General features: G+C 34.4%; 2 protein-coding genes across 4 annotated transcripts; one reads left to right on the top strand and one right to left on the bottom strand.

Moving 5' to 3' along the window:
• The first annotated feature begins 4,315 nt into the window (after positions 1-4,315).
• Positions 4,316-13,771, top strand: LOC141459481 (glucose dehydrogenase [FAD, quinone]-like). Its single transcript, XM_074138604.1, has 8 exons — positions 4,316-4,729; positions 7,992-8,336; positions 10,795-11,057; positions 11,239-11,335; positions 11,417-11,629; positions 12,155-12,329; positions 12,424-12,577; positions 13,424-13,771. The coding sequence occupies exons 1-8, from the start codon at positions 4,555-4,557 to the stop codon at positions 13,769-13,771; spliced, it is 1,770 nt and encodes a 589-aa protein (XP_073994705.1). The 5' UTR covers positions 4,316-4,554.
• On the bottom strand, positions 12,899-17,216 carry LOC141459479 (SRR1-like protein). Of its 3 annotated transcripts, none has more exons than XM_074138601.1 (4): positions 16,980-17,216; positions 14,946-15,138; positions 14,441-14,760; positions 12,899-14,123 (listed from the first exon to the last, which is right to left on the bottom strand). In XM_074138601.1, the coding sequence occupies exons 1-4, from the start codon at positions 17,090-17,092 to the stop codon at positions 13,991-13,993; spliced, it is 759 nt and encodes a 252-aa protein (XP_073994702.1). In that variant the 5' UTR covers positions 17,093-17,216; the 3' UTR covers positions 12,899-13,990. The 3 variants fall into 3 exon arrangements, with proteins under 3 accessions (XP_073994702.1, XP_073994703.1, XP_073994704.1); XM_074138602.1 differs by having other exon boundaries at positions 14,949-15,138; XM_074138603.1 differs by having other exon boundaries at positions 14,952-15,138.
• Positions 17,217-17,596: the final 380 nt, after the last annotated feature.

Here is a 17,596-nt window from a genome sequence, read left to right as displayed (position 1 = left end):
AAAAATAATAATTAAAAACAAAAAACTAAGTAACATATTGGAATTATTAGTACAGCTAATTGAAAGAAAATGTGTGTGGCCATTGCCGAAAAAAAAAATCGCATAAACTCAAAATCCTGCTGTCGTAACCTGGATTCCTTCAAATTTGAAAATTTAGTGATACTTTTTCCGTCTATTACTGTTTCAAGATGGTAGAATCGTATAATACTAATGTGAAACTTCATAAACATGCTTAAGGTTGCAGTTCCTCTAAAGGGCACACTATATTTACTTACAATGATAAGATATGCACTAATTGAATTCGTGTAAACAGGGACACAGGGTCAATTTCAAAAACAGAATCTTAAGATTATCCTGGGGGGACGCTGAGAAATTTATAATAATTGACTGAGCTTTTTTGTAGGTAGTTCACCAGACAATGTGGTGGTTGAAATTGGAATTAAATCTTACCACACAATGTCATAAAATTGATTACTACTGGTTAATACTATTACATAAAATAACGCACAAATTTTATGGCCTACTATAAAATTTTAAATTTAATTGCATGTTGCAAAATAGGATAGTTTAATTAAGGAAGAGGCGCACTTTACGACTATTCAATTAGATTTGGTGTGACGTCATCTGTTGTCTGAAGTACTACATACTCCCTGTATGTAAGTCTTAAGCAACAATACTAGAAGAATGTTACAAAAATTTAAAAAAAAAAAAAAATACACCTGTATCTGCCCACTTAGAATGTCAAATTTCAAGTATAAATCTATCCAGCCCCTGTCAAAAAGTTCAACAAATCTGCCGAAATCTAGCAATGCATTTATTGCATCTTATAATATATATAGTTGTCGTAGAACCTATATAAATTTCATTTAAATAGCACATCAGAGACATGTATAGTAGCTATATCCCTCAACTAGGAAAGCTGCACATTATACAATCGAGATCTATATCCATGCTTGCAATGCTGCTTAGTATTATTCCCTAATAATGTGCCACAGATAATGTAGTCTTACGAATATTAGAAGTTAAAGTTCTCGACATATTAGTTTACTCTACTGAGCACCTCATAGGCGTTCTTACAGTTATACTTAAAATTACATTGGTGCTGGATCTGGAAATTGTATTGAAATGGCTCTTTCGAGACAAATGAAATTTTGTTTATGTTAAATTGTAATTGTAATAAAGTAAGAATGAATATTAGTGTATAAAAAAATTATCTATATATGTAATCAATATATGTTCATAAATATGTATGAATGTAAGTTATACAAAATTATATATATGTAATCAAAAGTAAATATTGATTATTATCAATAATACACCTTTCGGAACTTCTTAATCAATTTTTTTTTTGTTTATTCAATGTTTGACTTATACACGTTAGTAATACAGAATGCATGAATACTTACTTTTTACATTTTTTCATTGTCTTTTTGAGAATTGTACAGTCCCCTCTACCCGTGTACGATTTCCTGTGGCTTCGTCTAAAAATGTCTTGAATAATTAGAAGGCCTGGCATCACATTGTTGTACGAGTGCTGGAAAAGTTAAGAAGAAAATTAATTATAGCTGACTATGTTGTGTCAAATGTAATTAAATGTATTCTTTATCTGATCATATATGACAGAAACGTGGCCACATCTAATTCTTTATCCTTGTACTATTCCAATGGGCAAATTTTGGTGAAAGGAAATGTGATTATATCCACTGTTGCATCTATGATAGATGGTATCTTTTGATAACCGTGAGAACTCTACCTTGTTTGGCATTATAAGGCTGCGTTGCCCATGAAGGTTAGGGGCCCAGTATAACTTAGCACTAAACATGCCTGTATTGTGCCCCATCTGTACAATATTTCCATATAATTTTAGAATTTAAATTAAATTAAAAATAATTAAAAAGTCTGTTCGCATGAATTTCAATAAATGTTCACTAAAATAATATTTCATTTTGTGACATGTGAAATGTTTGAAGGGAGCTACAGCGATCCTAGGCCCAACAATATTTAGACCTGAATTTAATGTTCATTTAAAGGGTATTTCACATGAATTGAGAAAGCAGAAAAAAGCTGTTCTATTCTGTATATATGCTGTAAACCGATAATTCGATAAACTGATATTCCAGTGGAACACATTTTATTCTCATAAATATCATATAAATGTTAGATTTGTACAACAACCTGGTATCTATAGATTAGTAAAGAGCATATCTTTACCGTTTCCTAGGAACCCGCTTAAATAAAACGTTAAAAACTCCTAGAATAAAAAGATCTAGTACCTTACATGTGTTTGATCAACAAATTTGAAGAAAATGTAAATGGACTCATTTTCGAAAACATTGCAAAAAAGAAAAATTGAGCAATCTTTTGATAACAATTATCTTTAGAATTAGAACTAGTATTATTTAGAGATACCACAGTCGGTCGACAATTTCAATTTAGTTCATTTTGAATAAGTTATGGGATTTTCTAACCACTTTCTTTTCAAGGTAATCCAATCAAAATTCTAATAATTATATTTAAAATATGTTTCTTTTTTTTTCTCTTTGTAAATTGAATTCATGAGGTTTCAACTACTTTCTGCTTCAACGAAATCTACAGCAGCGATTTTCAAAATCTTTTTTTACCTTAGTGAATTTTCAAAGCTTGCCAAAATATTTACAACAAACTATCTTTACTCAATAATATCGATCTGGCGCTTGAAAATGTCAAAAAAACTTTTGAACTGGTTGATCTTCTAGCTCTCTCTAAGGTATTTTAAGAACCGGTACAGCACGTACTGGCTGAATTAAATTATGAACTCTTTTTACTTTGCATACTTAGCTGTGTAAACTTATAGAAAAGAATAATAATAATATTAATGATAAAATGTATATTGATTCGAAGGTTCTGCAAATAAAATGTATAAGTTTTAACCAACAATTTTAAATGTTTAAACCAAAAAAGATACAAAAATTTAGTTTAAACTAAAAGAAACTTTATAAATAGTAAAAAATATGTTTTAAAAAAGGAATAAAAAATTAAAGTTTTCTCCAAGACATAAATATTTATAGCAAAGAATATATATGTATATCCATGCAGAAACAAATTTTTATTTGCTTGACCTATTTTCCCCAAACTTCGAATTCCAGTATAACTTTTAATGACCATCACAAATAAATAAATGGCGGAACTGTAAATTTTATTTGAAGGTATACTTTGAAATGAATACAAAGTCAACATTAAGGGAGTAAGTTAAAAATTTGAGGGATAAGTAATCTTAAAATGTTTGAAGCATTTATGGTAACAAGTTGAAATAAAGGCACACACTGCCTTTTAAAGATTTTCAGCTAATACTTTAAGTATCGAAAGCGATAATACTAAGAGTAGATCACTAATTTTCAGGTGTCTGTGTTTTTTTTAGAGATATTCATACACACATGTATATATTATACGTACAGATTAAGCGTTAAACATTAAGCGCCATACATAGGTTTCTCAACAAAACATGCATTCCTGGCAAAAAAACTGAGTTTCAAAAATTGGGCACATTTGTTATACTTCTGTTTTTTATGTGTAAGAGAAAGTAAAAGAATGTGCTGCGTAACTGTGTACTCATCCTAGTCAGACGGAGTCAGGATCACAACCTTAGATGTCATGCAGTTTTTTGTCAAGGCGAACAACAAGTCCTTACAAGTAAAATGTGCGCCTTGCATCACCTTTGTTAAATTCCTTAATAAATGTTTAAATGCTAGTCAAGTATTCTAAGTAATTGTAAACTAGATCCACGTCATCTTGTACAATATTAAAGAGAATTGCAAGTATACCTCTCAATTTTTCCAAGTTATTTAGGTCTTCTGCGTTCTGGGTAATATTAAGCATATATCTAAAGACCTCTAAGTCAGTATAATTATAGAACTACTACTTTTATGAACAAAAAAATAACGAAAAGATTAAAGAAATCGGTTCAACTTTACATTTTATGAATTCTGAGTTTTTCTCAATTTTTTTTCGTAGAACATGACACAACTGATTTTATTTAAAGCTTGGTGTGTTTAGCTTTACCAGCTTTATTTTAAAAATTTCGAATATAATTCATTTTAATGGTTCGGTTATAAAACGAGATGTATTTTATTCTAAATAACAATTTGCTAAACATAATGTTTTTTAAAAGTCCCGGGGAGTAATGTTAGGCATTCAGAACATTCAACACGTTGTGTTCGGCTTTATTCGATAATTTTCGGACAAACAGAATCCCCCGCCAAAAAAATAAAATTCATTGAGTACTTTTTTAAAAGACTGTAGAATTTTAGACTTAGTATCTCGCAGTTTTACGTTGGTAGGAGAAGAGAGTGATTTAAAGAAGTGCCTATCCATGCACATAGTTCGCAACTATCCTATCGTATTCGTATAAAGCAACTAGACAAACAAAGTCTTGTATCTAGAGCCTAGTCTAGTTTATATTAGACTTGTAACCCATTCGACAAGATCACTTCGAAAGAGCTAGCAGTTTACTAAAACTGGGTTGGCTAAATAAGTTCGATAATAGTTAGGCTCTATGTTTCTGTGCTCTTGACCATAATGGTGCTTTTAATAATTTGGATCTTGCTACAACTAATCGATTCAAGTCTGTCAAAATACATAGAATTGGAGATGGAATTCGACTGGATAGTAGTTGGAGGAGGTTCAGCTGGGTGTGTAGTCGCCAGTCGACTCAGTGAAGTCCCAACTGAGAGAGTACTTTTAATTGAAGCAGGTAAGCATTAATGGATATTTTAATTTTGGGGTAATTAGAAAATTAGCTTTCAAATATCGTGTAGAATGTATCTACACATAAATATTATGGTCCTTCAATAAATTTTTAATTCAATTTTGGAGAACCAAGATCGAGTGTTGGCCATATATAAGCAATTTTACGTCATTTAGATAAAATAAAATTTGAACGCTTACATTCAACGACAGACATTCTCTTTGCGTCACTTATAAGTTAAAATTCATTTAAACGTAGTGTTTTCCAAAAGTTGTATTGCTACTGGCTAGCCACTAGAAGCGACACTTGTTTGGACAGAATCGAGACATCCGAGTTATCATAGATTACCGTAAAATCATTGTTTCAAAACAACTGGTGGTGAAAAATTAAATTACTTTATCTTATCGAGTACTTGAACAGTCAGGACATAGGACATACCATTCTTCAAGGTTAACATCCATAATTTAAAACAAATTTCAATTGTCAGTAAGTACAAGTGCTTAAGATGACTTAGTCACTAGGTCGAAAGCTTGGCATTGAAACAAATAAAAAAATTTTTTTACTTATAACCGGTCAATCTTTCTTCCTCATTATAATTCTAATTGACAAATTTTGTTGTAACACTGATCATGTTTAGTTATCTAAGCAACCTGTTAAAAATTATACATCAATGTCCTAAATTAATAGTTCCACTAACACCACTTTACTGCCCCACTTTCAAATTCAGACGTCTGTTCTGATTGTATCCATTGCCTCAAAACTTAAAAATAATTGTTTCCGAAAAAATGATTCTAATAACAAGCATTTAGCTGGGCTAAGTTTAATGAATTTTTTTGACAATTATTTAGGGGTCGTTACCTAGAAAATTTCAAAGATCTATTCTGTTAAGCCTCACTACCAGTTACCTGGATTCCTTCACTTGGAATTATAGAAATGATTTTCACATCTACTTTAATTTTTTAAACATTTTCCCTCGCAGATTCAATACAGAGCTCTTCATATTAGGAAGATTCGATTACCTTCATAAGTGCCTTGTTAATACAGTACAAGCCAATATACTATCGCTTGAATAATACTAAATAACGTTAAATTAGGTGTAACATTCCAAGGTTATTAAAAATCGGGTAACTACAATAGAAGTGCAAATTTCTCTGTGTTATAGTTTTCTACGACTTTTTCAAAAACGGCTTATCCAATATTTTTCTTAAAACTCTGAATACTCATTACTTCTTATATCTACAATTTAGATGTGAAAGATTAATATTAAGTTCTAACAAGCTTCCAGGCCCTAAAATGGTAGTAGAATGAAGATTTATTTATTTTTTTTAATTGACACAATCGCACTATTTTCAGGAAAAGTAAACATAGTTTCATTCATTTTCGGTAAAACAATTTTCTTGAAATAATAAATTTTCTCAAAAATTTTGTTTAAATTTTTAAAGGGTCTAAAATAGAATCGAAAAATATCTCCGGAATGAGTCTACACAAATTTTTTTAATTCGCTCTCTTTTGAATCTTTAAAATGAATTTTTCAAGGAATAATGTTTCAAATAAAATTGACCTATGTGTGAGCATACGAGTTTTAATAAAATCCCAAAGTGGTCATTTTCAAGAAAATAAATACAAAAAGTAAAAAAAATAGAAGCAGTAGTAGAGCAATTGCCGGGTTTTCTGATGGCAACTAAATTAGTTACAATCTTTTGGACTCTTTTTTGAGACACAATAAAAGAACAGCTGCAGTGGGTAGGGGTAGCATTTATTTGAGAAGCAAAACGAAGAACCTCGCATAATGTGCATGGTATCTGGAATTAAAGTTCACATTTTGAGTAGAAGATTTGGTTTGGTGAATGACTTGACGAAAAATTAACTTGGGTCCAAAAAAAATTCCCTACTTTTCAGATATTTTTATTTATCAAAGTGGTGAAAGAAAAGAGTGTAGAAATGGTTTAGGGCACACTGCATTGTGCACTGTAGTATTTCCCTGGTTGCAGAAAGATAAAAAGGCCGAGAATCACAACGTAAAGCATTATTTTTTACCTTCAAGACGCATATTCAAGAATTAAATGAACAGTCACCTGTTATTAAAAATGCTAAACGGCACTATTGGTTTTATCATCAAACTTTGTCTTTATTTTAACCCATTTCGCTCCGCTCTGTAACCTCTACACTTTTTTCCTTCGGTCACATTATCAGTCTTTGATTTTGTGAACATGAAATTTTAAATAGTGGTTAACTTCTTAACCAATGATTTGCTGTTTTTGTGTTACGAACCTCACACCCTCAAATCAATTTGTAAAAGCAATCTTTGAAATCCTTTTGGAGCCCTTATTTAAACTTGAACGTGTCACGATTGTAAAACTCTCTCTTACATGAGTAAAAATAAATACAATGTACATGTATAGCTGGCGGAAATATTGTATAATGAGCTCAACGTGAAAGCATTCAGAAGGACATCATGTAAACTTCTTGAGATTTAAAGATATAGGGAAGTTGTAGGATAAAATTCACGCATAAGTTCCATAGGAAAGGTAAAAAGGGATGTAGGGATGTTCATGCGCATGAACTTACACTTCTACAGGCAACATCACTTAACCCTTCGCTGCATAGTGCAGCCATTCGGCTACATACCTTTATAATTTTAATTTTTCTTTATTAGTGTACCATATCGGTTACTTGATGCATTTAGCCTTTAGAAAAGACGTTTTTGTTTATGTAGGTCAAAGGTTGACCAAGAGAATGCACTAGTATAGAGACAGTAGTGTTTTTTCTATTGGTCCTCCCATTTGATTTTTCCTCGTCACATGTTGCTTCAGAAAGGAGTTGGTAGAAATGACATTTTATTTAAGAATGTGGATAAATTACTAGCGTAACCTGATACACCTAGCTAAGTTCTTAAGAAAGATGTACTCAGTTAAAAAATTAATCAATTTATTTTCCTTAAATTTATGTCTGTAGCCGATTGGCTGTGACTAAAAAAACCTAAATAAAATCAATTTGAGATGTTCAGAATTTTTTTACTATTTTTCCCATGATACAGAAGGTTTGAAGGATCTTCTGTAATTTTTTGAATAAAAAAAAAAATTCATGCAGTGAAGGGTTTTAACAGATTCCCCTTAAACATGATGACAAGCCATACGTTTCGGAGTTTTTTTTTTTTTTTAAGAAATTGATGCATTGAACTTCTTTACCCTACTCCTGTAGTCTAGACTTAGCTCCAACTGACTACAACCTGAAAAAAGTCCTTCTCACCAGATTTGTTTTCGTGCAGGAAGAGATGAGAATATACTGACAGATATCCCGCTGTTAGTCTCCTACGTGCTGGCTACGGATTATAACTGGAACTACAAGACACAGTCTTCCAACAGCGCCTGTCTATCCATGAACTCGAGGCGCTGTAAATGGTCCCGAGGAAAGGCGCTTGGCGGCACTTCTGTCGTCAACTACATGGTCTATAACCGCGGCTTCCCCCAAGACTATGACCTCTGGGCGAAATTGGGAAACCCTGGCTGGTCTTTCCAGGATGTGCTGCCGTACTTTCTGAAAGCGGAGAACATCAACATTCCAGCACTTTCAGGCGCCAAGCACTTTGGCAAAGGCGGGCCCATAAACGTAGGTAAGTGCACCTCAATTGCATTTAAGCACCAACCACAAAAATAAAATGAACTTTACTTCTTTTAGTAACTAAAAAATCTCATACCAAGGATCGAACTTATGAGGTACAAAAACACGAGGGCATTTAAAATATTAAATAAATACAAACCTTCAAATTAAAAGAACGAAACCCAAACTGAGCACAAATGAATTAAAAAATAAAAAAAAGTTTAGTATGTTTGCTAAAAAAAAATCAATGACCATTTTTTACCAATAATAGAGTGCATTCTTCCAATGCTTAACCTGGTAGTAAGCAAAATCTAGATATTTGAATGAAAGTGAAAGAGCACCATTTTATGTACTGGATAACTGTGCTTTTATTGGTGAGGGAGTGGCTTACGGTGTCACTACGTCATCAGCTACAGTCCGCCTAATTCACACATCCCATTTGCCAATGAGATTAGTCAATCGTTTTTGGTAATTATTTCTAGGAAAAATGCTATTTACATTTTTTTACTAATTTTTCCTCCATAGGTAATTGATAAATTATAAAATAATGCAATAAAAATTGATATCGTAAAAATGTCCAAAATAAACATGTTTTGAACATTATATTTCCGGTTTCATCCTTCTAATGTAATGCATAATCTAAAAAGTTAACGAAATATTTTCCTGAAGTAAAAGAAAGCAAAATCTAGATCAAAGAATGAAAATGAAGGAGCACCATTTTATATACTGGATAACTGTGCTTTTATTGGTGAGGGAGAGGCTTACGGTGTCACTACGTCATCAGCTATAGTCCGCCAACTTTGCACATCACGTTCGCCAATGAGATTAGCCAATCGTTTTTGGTAATTATTTCTAAGAAAAAATAATATTTAAATTTTTTTACTAATTTTTCCCCCATAGGTAATTGATAAATTATAGAATAATGCAATAAAAATTGATATCGTAAAAATGTCCAAAATAAACATGTTTTGAACATTATATTTCCGGTTTCATCCTTCTAATGTAATGCAGAATCTAAAAAGTTAACGAAATATTTTCCTGAAGTAAAAGAAAGTAAAATCTAGATCAAAGAATGAAAATGAAGGAGCACCATTTTATATACTGGATAACTGTGCTTTTATTGGTGAGGGAGTGGCTTACGGTGTCACTACGTCATCAGCTATAGTCCGCCCACTTTGCACATCACGTTCGCCAATGAGATTAGCCAATCGTTTTTGGTAATTATTTCTAAGAAAAAATAATATTTAAATTTTTTTACTAATTTTTCCCCCATAGGTAATTGATAAATTATAGAATAATGCAATAAAAATTGATATCGTAAAAATGTCCAAAATAAACATGTTTTGAACATTATATTTTCGGTTTCATCTTTCTAATGTAATGCAGAATCTAAAAAGTTAACGAAATATTTTCCTGAAGTAAAAGAAAGTAAAATCTAGATCAAAGAATGAAAGTGAAAGAGCACCATTTTATATACTGGATAACTGTGCTTTTATTGGTGAGGGAGTGGCTTACGGTGTCACTACGTCATCAGCTATAGTCCGCCCACTTTGCACATCACGTTCGCCAATGAGATTAGCCAATCGTTTTTGGTAATTATTTCTAAGAAAAAATAATATTTAAATTTTTTTACTAATTTTTCCCCCATAGGTAATTGATAAATTATAGAATAATGCAATAAAAATTGATATCGTAAAAATGTCCAAAATAAACATGTTTTGAACATTATATTTCCGGTTTCATCCTTCTAATGTAATGCAGAATCTAAAAAGTTAACGAAATATTTTCCTGAAGTAAAAGAAAGTAAAATCTAGATCAAAGAATGAAAATGAAGGAGCACCATTTTATATACTGGATAACTGTGCTTTTATTGGTGAGGGAGTGGCTTACGGTGTCACTACGTCATCAGCTACAGTCCGCCCACTTTACACATCACGTTCGCCAATGAGATCTCAGCCCTGCAACTTGGAAAGTCTTCCATGAGGTTCTTATAGATACCAGCATGAAGTACAGGGTGGGGCAAAAGGTATGAACCGGTTTTAAAGGGATGTAAAACAAAAACCATTTAACTTACAGAAATTATGTTTATATTGTTTAATTCAGTACAGAATCTAGTTTTTTAATTAAGTTTGAAAGATGATATCACGTAGGTGGCGGCCGTCAGCCGCGAGGCACTCTTGAAGGCGACTTCTGAAGTTTTCAACTGCTCTTCTGCACATTTCGATGGGTATTGCCGTAACTTCCTCTCTGATTCTGTCCTTAAGTTCTTCCTGGGTATGTGGACATCGCCTTTTAAACTTAATTAAAAAACTAGATTCTGTACCTACTGAATTAAACAATATAAACATAATTTCTGTAAGTTGAATTGTTTTTGTTTTACATCCCTTTAAAATCGGTTCATACCTTTTGCCCCACCCTGTATTTGAGGTTTTCAATAGCCTGCTAACCTCCATTACTTGTTTTGTTTGCAGAACACCCAAAATGGCGGACTCCGTTGGCGGATGCATTCCTAGAGTCGGCAAAGGCATTGAACTATTCTGTTGGCGACACAGACGAACTGACTACAAATGGCATGACCTATGTATTCACCAATATTCTAAATGGCGCTAGGCAGAGCTCCAACAAGGCTTATCTCAGGCCAAACAGGAATAGGCAGAATTTGAAAATTGAAATTCAGGCAAAAGCCTTGAAGATAATCATTGATCCAGTGAAGAAGTTTGCCAAAGCTGTTGAGGTAATCTTGTGTAAACTTTTTTTTCTTAGAAGATAGACGTCAAAGCCAATTAAGCATATTTTTTGGCGATTAGGCATATTAAGACTCCTTTAATTAATATTAGTCACTTCATAATAATCTTCTTCCATTTAATCCTTTCCCTTTGATCATTGATGACTTAATTGCTCTGTTGATGTTACAGTACCTGAAAGAAGGTAAGGTATTTCGAGTGCGAGCTCGAAAGGAGATCATTCTGTCTGCAGGCTCCGTCAACACGCCTCAATTGCTCATGCTGTCAGGTTAGACTTATCTTGAGCTGTATATAGCTTGAGTTTGTAGTAATTCAGTTTTCACCTGAAAACGTTCTGCCTTGTGTACAGGCATAGGCCCGAAGCGCCATTTGATGCAGCATGGCATCAAAGTGATCTCTGATCTGGCTGGAGTCGGCCAGAACCTACAAGATCACGTTTCAATGGCTGGCCTAGCGTTCTTGATCAACGAAACAATCTCCATAATTGACGAGCGGCTATTTAGGTTAGATTATTTCGTGGACTATGTGCTGCGAGGTACTGGACCTTATACACTGCCTGGTGGTAAATATGCACATATGGTTCTTATTTATATTATACAGCTTGTCGCCAGATTATCCTAAGTCAATACAATGCACTGATATATCAGTAAACAAAGTTATGGGAACTGCAAGCTTACATCTGAAGTGCCTGAAGTTCGAATAATCCACATATCTACCTATACATTTGTTTTATCTTTAAGGTAACTAATGTCTGAAATAAAGGGCATCGAAACTTCCACTCAGTGTTGTGTCAGCCTAGGAACTTTGTTCTTTTATAACAGACAACACTGTCCGTTAGAAGACAGTGAACTATAGAGATTCCCTCGAAATTCAAAATCTAAGAGCAGACATGCTAAAATTAAACCGGGGACTTCCGCTTCTAAGTCCGAGGCATTACCACTGAGCTAATTCTTTTCTTAAAGTTTAAGGGGAACATCCACCATTTCTCGTTAAGTCCAGTAATCATTACCTGTATAATAATATTAAGCCGAATTGCAACCTTGCCGGTTGCGTATTACAGCTGATGCTTTACTCGTACTGTTTACAGGTTCCGAAGCTGTTGGTTTCGCAGAGACGAAATACAACAAAGTAAAAGGCCACCCAGATATCGAATTAGTGTTCGGGGCAGGCGGACTTACTGGTGATATAGGGAACTCGTTGAGGATAAGCTTGAATCTAAACGCCACTGTATGCCAGAGCATCTACGGACCTTATGAGGGAAGGTTAGCTGTTCCTATGCTAAAGTACATCCGTATTTTTTTAATAGCAATTTTTTTTGGCGAGTAACATTATGTCGTTCTTGCTTTGCTTACACAGAGATGCCTTCAGCATTGTGCCAATTCTGTTGAAGCCCTACAGTCGGGGACAAATCAAGCTAGCTTCCGAAGATCCAATGGTTTATCCAAAGTTATACCACAATTACTACAAAGACGAAAGGGATTTGAAGACTATGGTACAAGGCATCCGACAGGTATATTACAGTTTTCGGATTATTTAGATAAAACTATTTTTAAGATGCAAACAAGATTTTAAGCTTAGATGAAGTTTGGGAAGAAATAGCTGCAAATCATTGTAAAAATTATATAAAATTCTCATTTTGCCATCCTTTATTCATATAATCCATGAAATTAAAAATAAAATACTAAGGTGTGATAAACACTCCTATAATTCAAGGAACAAACATAATGTGTACATATCCCAAAAAAAATTAAGTCCGAAATGGTCGAGTGTATTGTCAAGTTGAATAATCACCAAGATTCCTTAAGAGATAAGAATCTTAGAAAAAAACATATTTCAAAATTGTAAAAGATCTTTAATGGCACTTTTTACAGAATCTGAATGAATTTTTCACACATTTGGAATATAATCTAGTTCAATATTGAAAGTTTTTTTCTTTTTTTTAAATTTAAGGCGCGTTAATATCTGAGCCCGGAGCTTTCTTCAATGCACGACCGGCCTATGGGCAGTGTTCTCTCGTTACAAACACAGTCCATCACCGTGAGCTGTAAGAAGCTACTAGGAAAGAAAATCTACGGGCCAGCAGCTGGATTCGAACCCGGGATTTCTGCGTGGGAGATTTTTTTATAGTTTATTAATTTTGTTTAATTAATTATTGTTTATTACTAAGTAAGGTTTGATTTGTCTAAGTAAAGTTTGTTTTTTTATTTGCTTATCATAGCTATAACTTGACTTCCACAGAAAAACATTCTTTCTGGGTGATAAAACCTATTCTATTCTGCAGTAAAGGAATTCACGAGAGACAGAATACCAGTATTATCCTTGGATACTGCTAATCAGTATATTTTCTTGCTTCCAGGCTATTCAACTTGGCCTAGGCAAAGGATTTCAGAAATATGGCAGCCATCTTTTGTCTATGCCGGTTGCCGGCTGCCAAGACCTGCAACTGGACAGCGATGAATATTGGGCTTGCATTGCCAGACACTTTACTACAAATCTGCAGCACATAGTTGGCACTGCAAAGATGGGGCCAGACAATGATCGCTTATCCGTCGTGGATAGTCGGCTGAAAGTGAAGACGATAAGCAACCTGAGAGTTATCGACGGGTCCATAATGCCAGTCATCCCTGCCGGACACACGCATGCTATTATCGTGATGATTGGGGAAAAAGGGGCGGACATGATAAAGCAAGATTGGAACTTGTGAAAAGACGGTGCCCTACTTTCTACAAAATATCAATTCAGGATTAAACATAAGGCCTGAAGTGCCCGAGCTATGTCCTTTCTACTATAGTGTACATATATATTCTATAGTTTATGAGCCGGTGGGCGTCGTTGCAAGAATCTGAAGAAAACACTGCATGTTGTCTGTACAAGCAGTATTTATGTACACTAAGGTAAAATTGGTGCCTTTTAGGGCTGAGTGTCACGAGCGGACCAGCTCATCATCATCGAGGTAGACAGGTAGCTCGCGGTGCCTCCAGATGCTGTCAGGCACGACGCTCAGCTTTTCTGCCGGGAACATGTGCACCGCCATGTTGTTGAACACGTCCTCATACCTGCAAAAAGAAAGCAAATGACTTCCTCTAACTATAATTATCAACTTTTTTTTTAATCTGAGAGTTCTCATTAAATATTAGTTGGCTTCGTAATTACAAGTCCACTGTAATACAACTGAACTTATGAGAGAAGCATGACAGTGCACTACCTTAACTACGATAACGCGTAAAAATAATTTTTTTTGATGAAATGTTCGCATCAAACATGTTTTTGACCAGCTTTGGATTTTAATTCATCATCAGAGATTGATTGTGATAATAAGACTAAGGATTAAAAAAAGTATGAAAAACATTAGTAACTCTGTATAAAAACTCACTTGAAATCATTGATGATATCACGCTGCCTAAGAGCGGGCGTGATCTGACAGATGTACCAGAATTGTTTGAGAGTGGTGACGGCCGTGTAGGCCAGGATCTCGGAGTGTCGATTGCCGAGGATGGTACAGTGTCTCAATGGAGTGCCCCAGTTGGCCCACAGCAGATTGTTGAACAACTCCTTGGGACAATGTGGTAGGAAAAACAGCGTGTCTCGAACCACTAGCCGCTTACCTTCTTCATTCTTCGAGATTAGCACCAAGCCCAGATTGGTCAACACCTCCTTTTCGAGATCACTGAACACTGGGTCATAAATCTGCACCTGAGTTACAAACAAACTAGTAATAAACTTACACTGTATAATCAGCGTTTCTTAATCTTTTGAAGCTGACTTCTCAATTGTATGAGAAGCTATCACATACTTGGAACTTACTACAGGTGGAAGAGTACCAAGAAAATTACTTTCACACTGTAGGAGGGCCAGCACAATAAAATGAAACGACTTACCACTACCTGGGAGTCCGTTTGCAGTTCAAGCAACAGGCCTAACTGGTAAAGAGCTTGGTAGCTGCTTGAAAACCTGCCCAGCCCATAGCAAATGATCTCCTCATAACCACTGCTGCTGGTCTGCTTAATTACTTGGACGAGGTTACTGAAGAACTGCGAACTTCTGACCACACTCCGAGCTTCCAGCACTTTCCTGTGACATAAACAACAATTAATACTTCTATGATACCTCTGGCAGACGGCTGTAGCCATGCCGAATATACTTGTTTAAAAAAATGACGTTATTACTTTTTTAAATAAAGTATTATTATTATTACTTCTATCTCCCAGAACCCCTTCCTAAAATAAATTCCTGGAAAAAATGTTCCAACTAAAACTTGTAGATTTTAGAGAAACAAGCATTCAGTTTTGTAACGGAAATCTTTGAGAGCAATTTTATAGAAAATCACGATAAAAGGAAATTCCTCAAGCGATAATACACTTCAAGATGGCGGAATTAAACTGAATCATCAGTAATAAAAGCAATCATTAATATCAAAATGGAATAAGTTTGGGTTTCGGCGATTTTTTCGTTTTTGATTAATTCAATTATCTCTCATTCTCTCAGGCTAGGCATACTTTATAAAACTACAACACAAGTCACAAGTTTGGGCTACCACGAATCAAACAATAACTCAGCAAAGAAAGAAAGCCTCATCTTTTACACCACAAAATTTAACAAAAGAAGTCTGGTATGAACTCCATTACGTACATACGCCTTCTTGAACCACCCCAAGGATCCAACCAGAAATCTAAAAGATGTCCGTGAGAGACATAGAATTGTCTTACTATCAGCCCTGTCCCATGAATGCCTGATGTAGAGCTTGGCAGTTGTAATAATTGTACAATACTCGCCTGACTGTTAAAGGTACTTCAGACTGAAAGGTTAAGAACCTTCAATCAGATTAAAAACCTTTTTTTTCGTACTGAAGGATTTTCAAAACAAGTATTTCCTGTGGCAATCTTGGAACCAAAAATCTGCATAAAAATTAATCTGGTGTGAACACTTATGAGTGAATAAAGTTGACTAGTTAGCAGAGTACTGCACATGCTGGCAATAGGAAACTACTAGATAATTACTAGGGTCACTAGGGTTTCAGAAGTTGTCTACATTTATTTTATTGTAAATTCTATTATTTGCTATAATCATACATTTTCGAAAAACAAAATAATTTGTATTGCGGTTTTGTGACCTTCAAAAAGGGTTTTCGCTCATTGCTTTGGAATAAATATTTTAATTTGGCTAAGTCATGATCTTACCAAGAAACAGAAGGAAGAGGAAAAGAGGATTTTTGCTTGCCTTAATGAAATAAAAAATCTGGATAGTGGAGCGACATATAGTATGAGGGTATTTAGATTTAGAATAATCACAACAGACTGGATGAGGCCGCACTGCTATTTAGCGGAGGTGTAGTTCATCAGTCTGTTATCAGGTCAAGAGAGGAGCAAGCCAAGTAAAAGAATGAATGCTATTGTGGCGCCCCACACCGCAGATATTTTAAGGTACCGGCTTCAAAAAACCACTGCCAAGAAGTCTCAAAGAACAACAAGCAGCGCTTCCTTTTATTTTTCCTACTTTAACCTGACATCTACTCTTTGCAGACCCTAATAGAACTACAAAAAAAATTGAACGTCTTATATAAGTTAATACTAATAATAATGCTTCCCTGGGGTATGCCAGCCTAACAACACTTAAACTCATACTCCTAATACTCGTACAGTAATAACCTCATAGTACACTATAATATACATAGTTTCTTCAGAAGTAATTAACGTGTGCAACTGAATGGGCTTAGAGAACCCACAGGCAAACTCTTGCTAGCATTACTCCCACTTACATTCTAAACACAATACAGACCCAAATATTCTATGAAAAAACGTTAACAATCAACAGAGTCACAATAGATCTTTTAGGTTGTTGAGATTTCCTTCTTTTTTTTATTTTATAGCTAAAACTTCAGAATATACATTACAATCTAGACTAATTGTACTCACTTGAATATAGTCTGAGGGTCAGAGCAGCAGGGCACAGAGACGACATGTGTGTGTTTTAGCACCCGCCCTCGCCTTCTCCTGTTAACGACCTTCCAGTCCTCATCATTGGACATCAAAATACCAATGGTTTACTATTTAAAAGGAGTAGTAGAGTAATTAAGTGGGCTTCTGAACCGGTTGCACTCTTAACTGCCATGGAGATTTCAACCTAAGCAAAAGGTAAGGTTGTAAGTAGGTTACAATACACTAGTGGTGAGCTATTATTGCACCGGACGAGGCCACTAAATTTCTTCGTTCACCAATTTTTTTCTCACTTCAATCCACAAAGTTATATCTCCAAAATTTCATTCAAACCTTTTGTTTTGACTAAATGTTTGTAGGTTTCAATATTACATACTAGATACTAAAGCTATTGGTTTTCCCAAAGTAGCTTTTGTTCAGTTTATTGACAAAGAAGTAAACAAATGATATCACTTATGTATCTTTCAAATTTATGTGTTAATTCGCAGAAAAATGTGTGCGGAACTCACTATAGATACAAATTATACAGGTTTGATCTGATATTATTGTGTAAGAGTGATTCATATAAAACCAAAATGTTCTCTACGGAATAGTCT

The sequence above is a fragment of the Rhodnius prolixus genome, unplaced genomic scaffold (assembly GCF_049639745.1).
Source record: "Rhodnius prolixus isolate KJV_2025 unplaced genomic scaffold, Rpr scaffold_11, whole genome shotgun sequence".
Taxonomy (NCBI): Eukaryota; Metazoa; Arthropoda; class Insecta; order Hemiptera; family Reduviidae; genus Rhodnius; species Rhodnius prolixus.
Note: the sequence above shows the minus strand (reverse complement) of the source record. Positions and strands in the feature narration are given on the sequence as shown.

What these genes read in the sequence shown, in the direction of transcription:
- LOC141459481 (XM_074138604.1), top strand. Translation starts at nt 4,555, where the DNA reads ATGGTGCTTTTAATAATTTGGATCTTGCTACAACTAATCGATTCAAGT. An exon ending in AGTTTGCCAAAGCTGTTGAG is followed by an intron (nt 11,058 to 11,238) that starts GTAATCTTGTGT and finishes TTGATGTTACAG; the next exon opens with TACCTGAAAGAAGGTAAGGT. An exon ending in TCAATTGCTCATGCTGTCAG is followed by an intron (nt 11,336 to 11,416) that starts GTTAGACTTATC and finishes CCTTGTGTACAG; the next exon opens with GCATAGGCCCGAAGCGCCAT.
- LOC141459479 (XM_074138601.1), bottom strand. Translation starts at nt 17,092, where the DNA reads ATGTCCAATGATGAGGACTGGAAGGTCGTTAACAGGAGAAGGCGAGGG. An exon ending in GACCCTCAGACTATATTCAA is followed by an intron (nt 15,139 to 16,979) that starts GTGAGTACAATT and finishes TTTATGTCACAG; the next exon opens with GAAAGTGCTGGAAGCTCGGA. An exon ending in AAACGGACTCCCAGGTAGTG is followed by an intron (nt 14,761 to 14,945) that starts GTAAGTCGTTTC and finishes TTTGTAACTCAG; the next exon opens with GTGCAGATTTATGACCCAGT.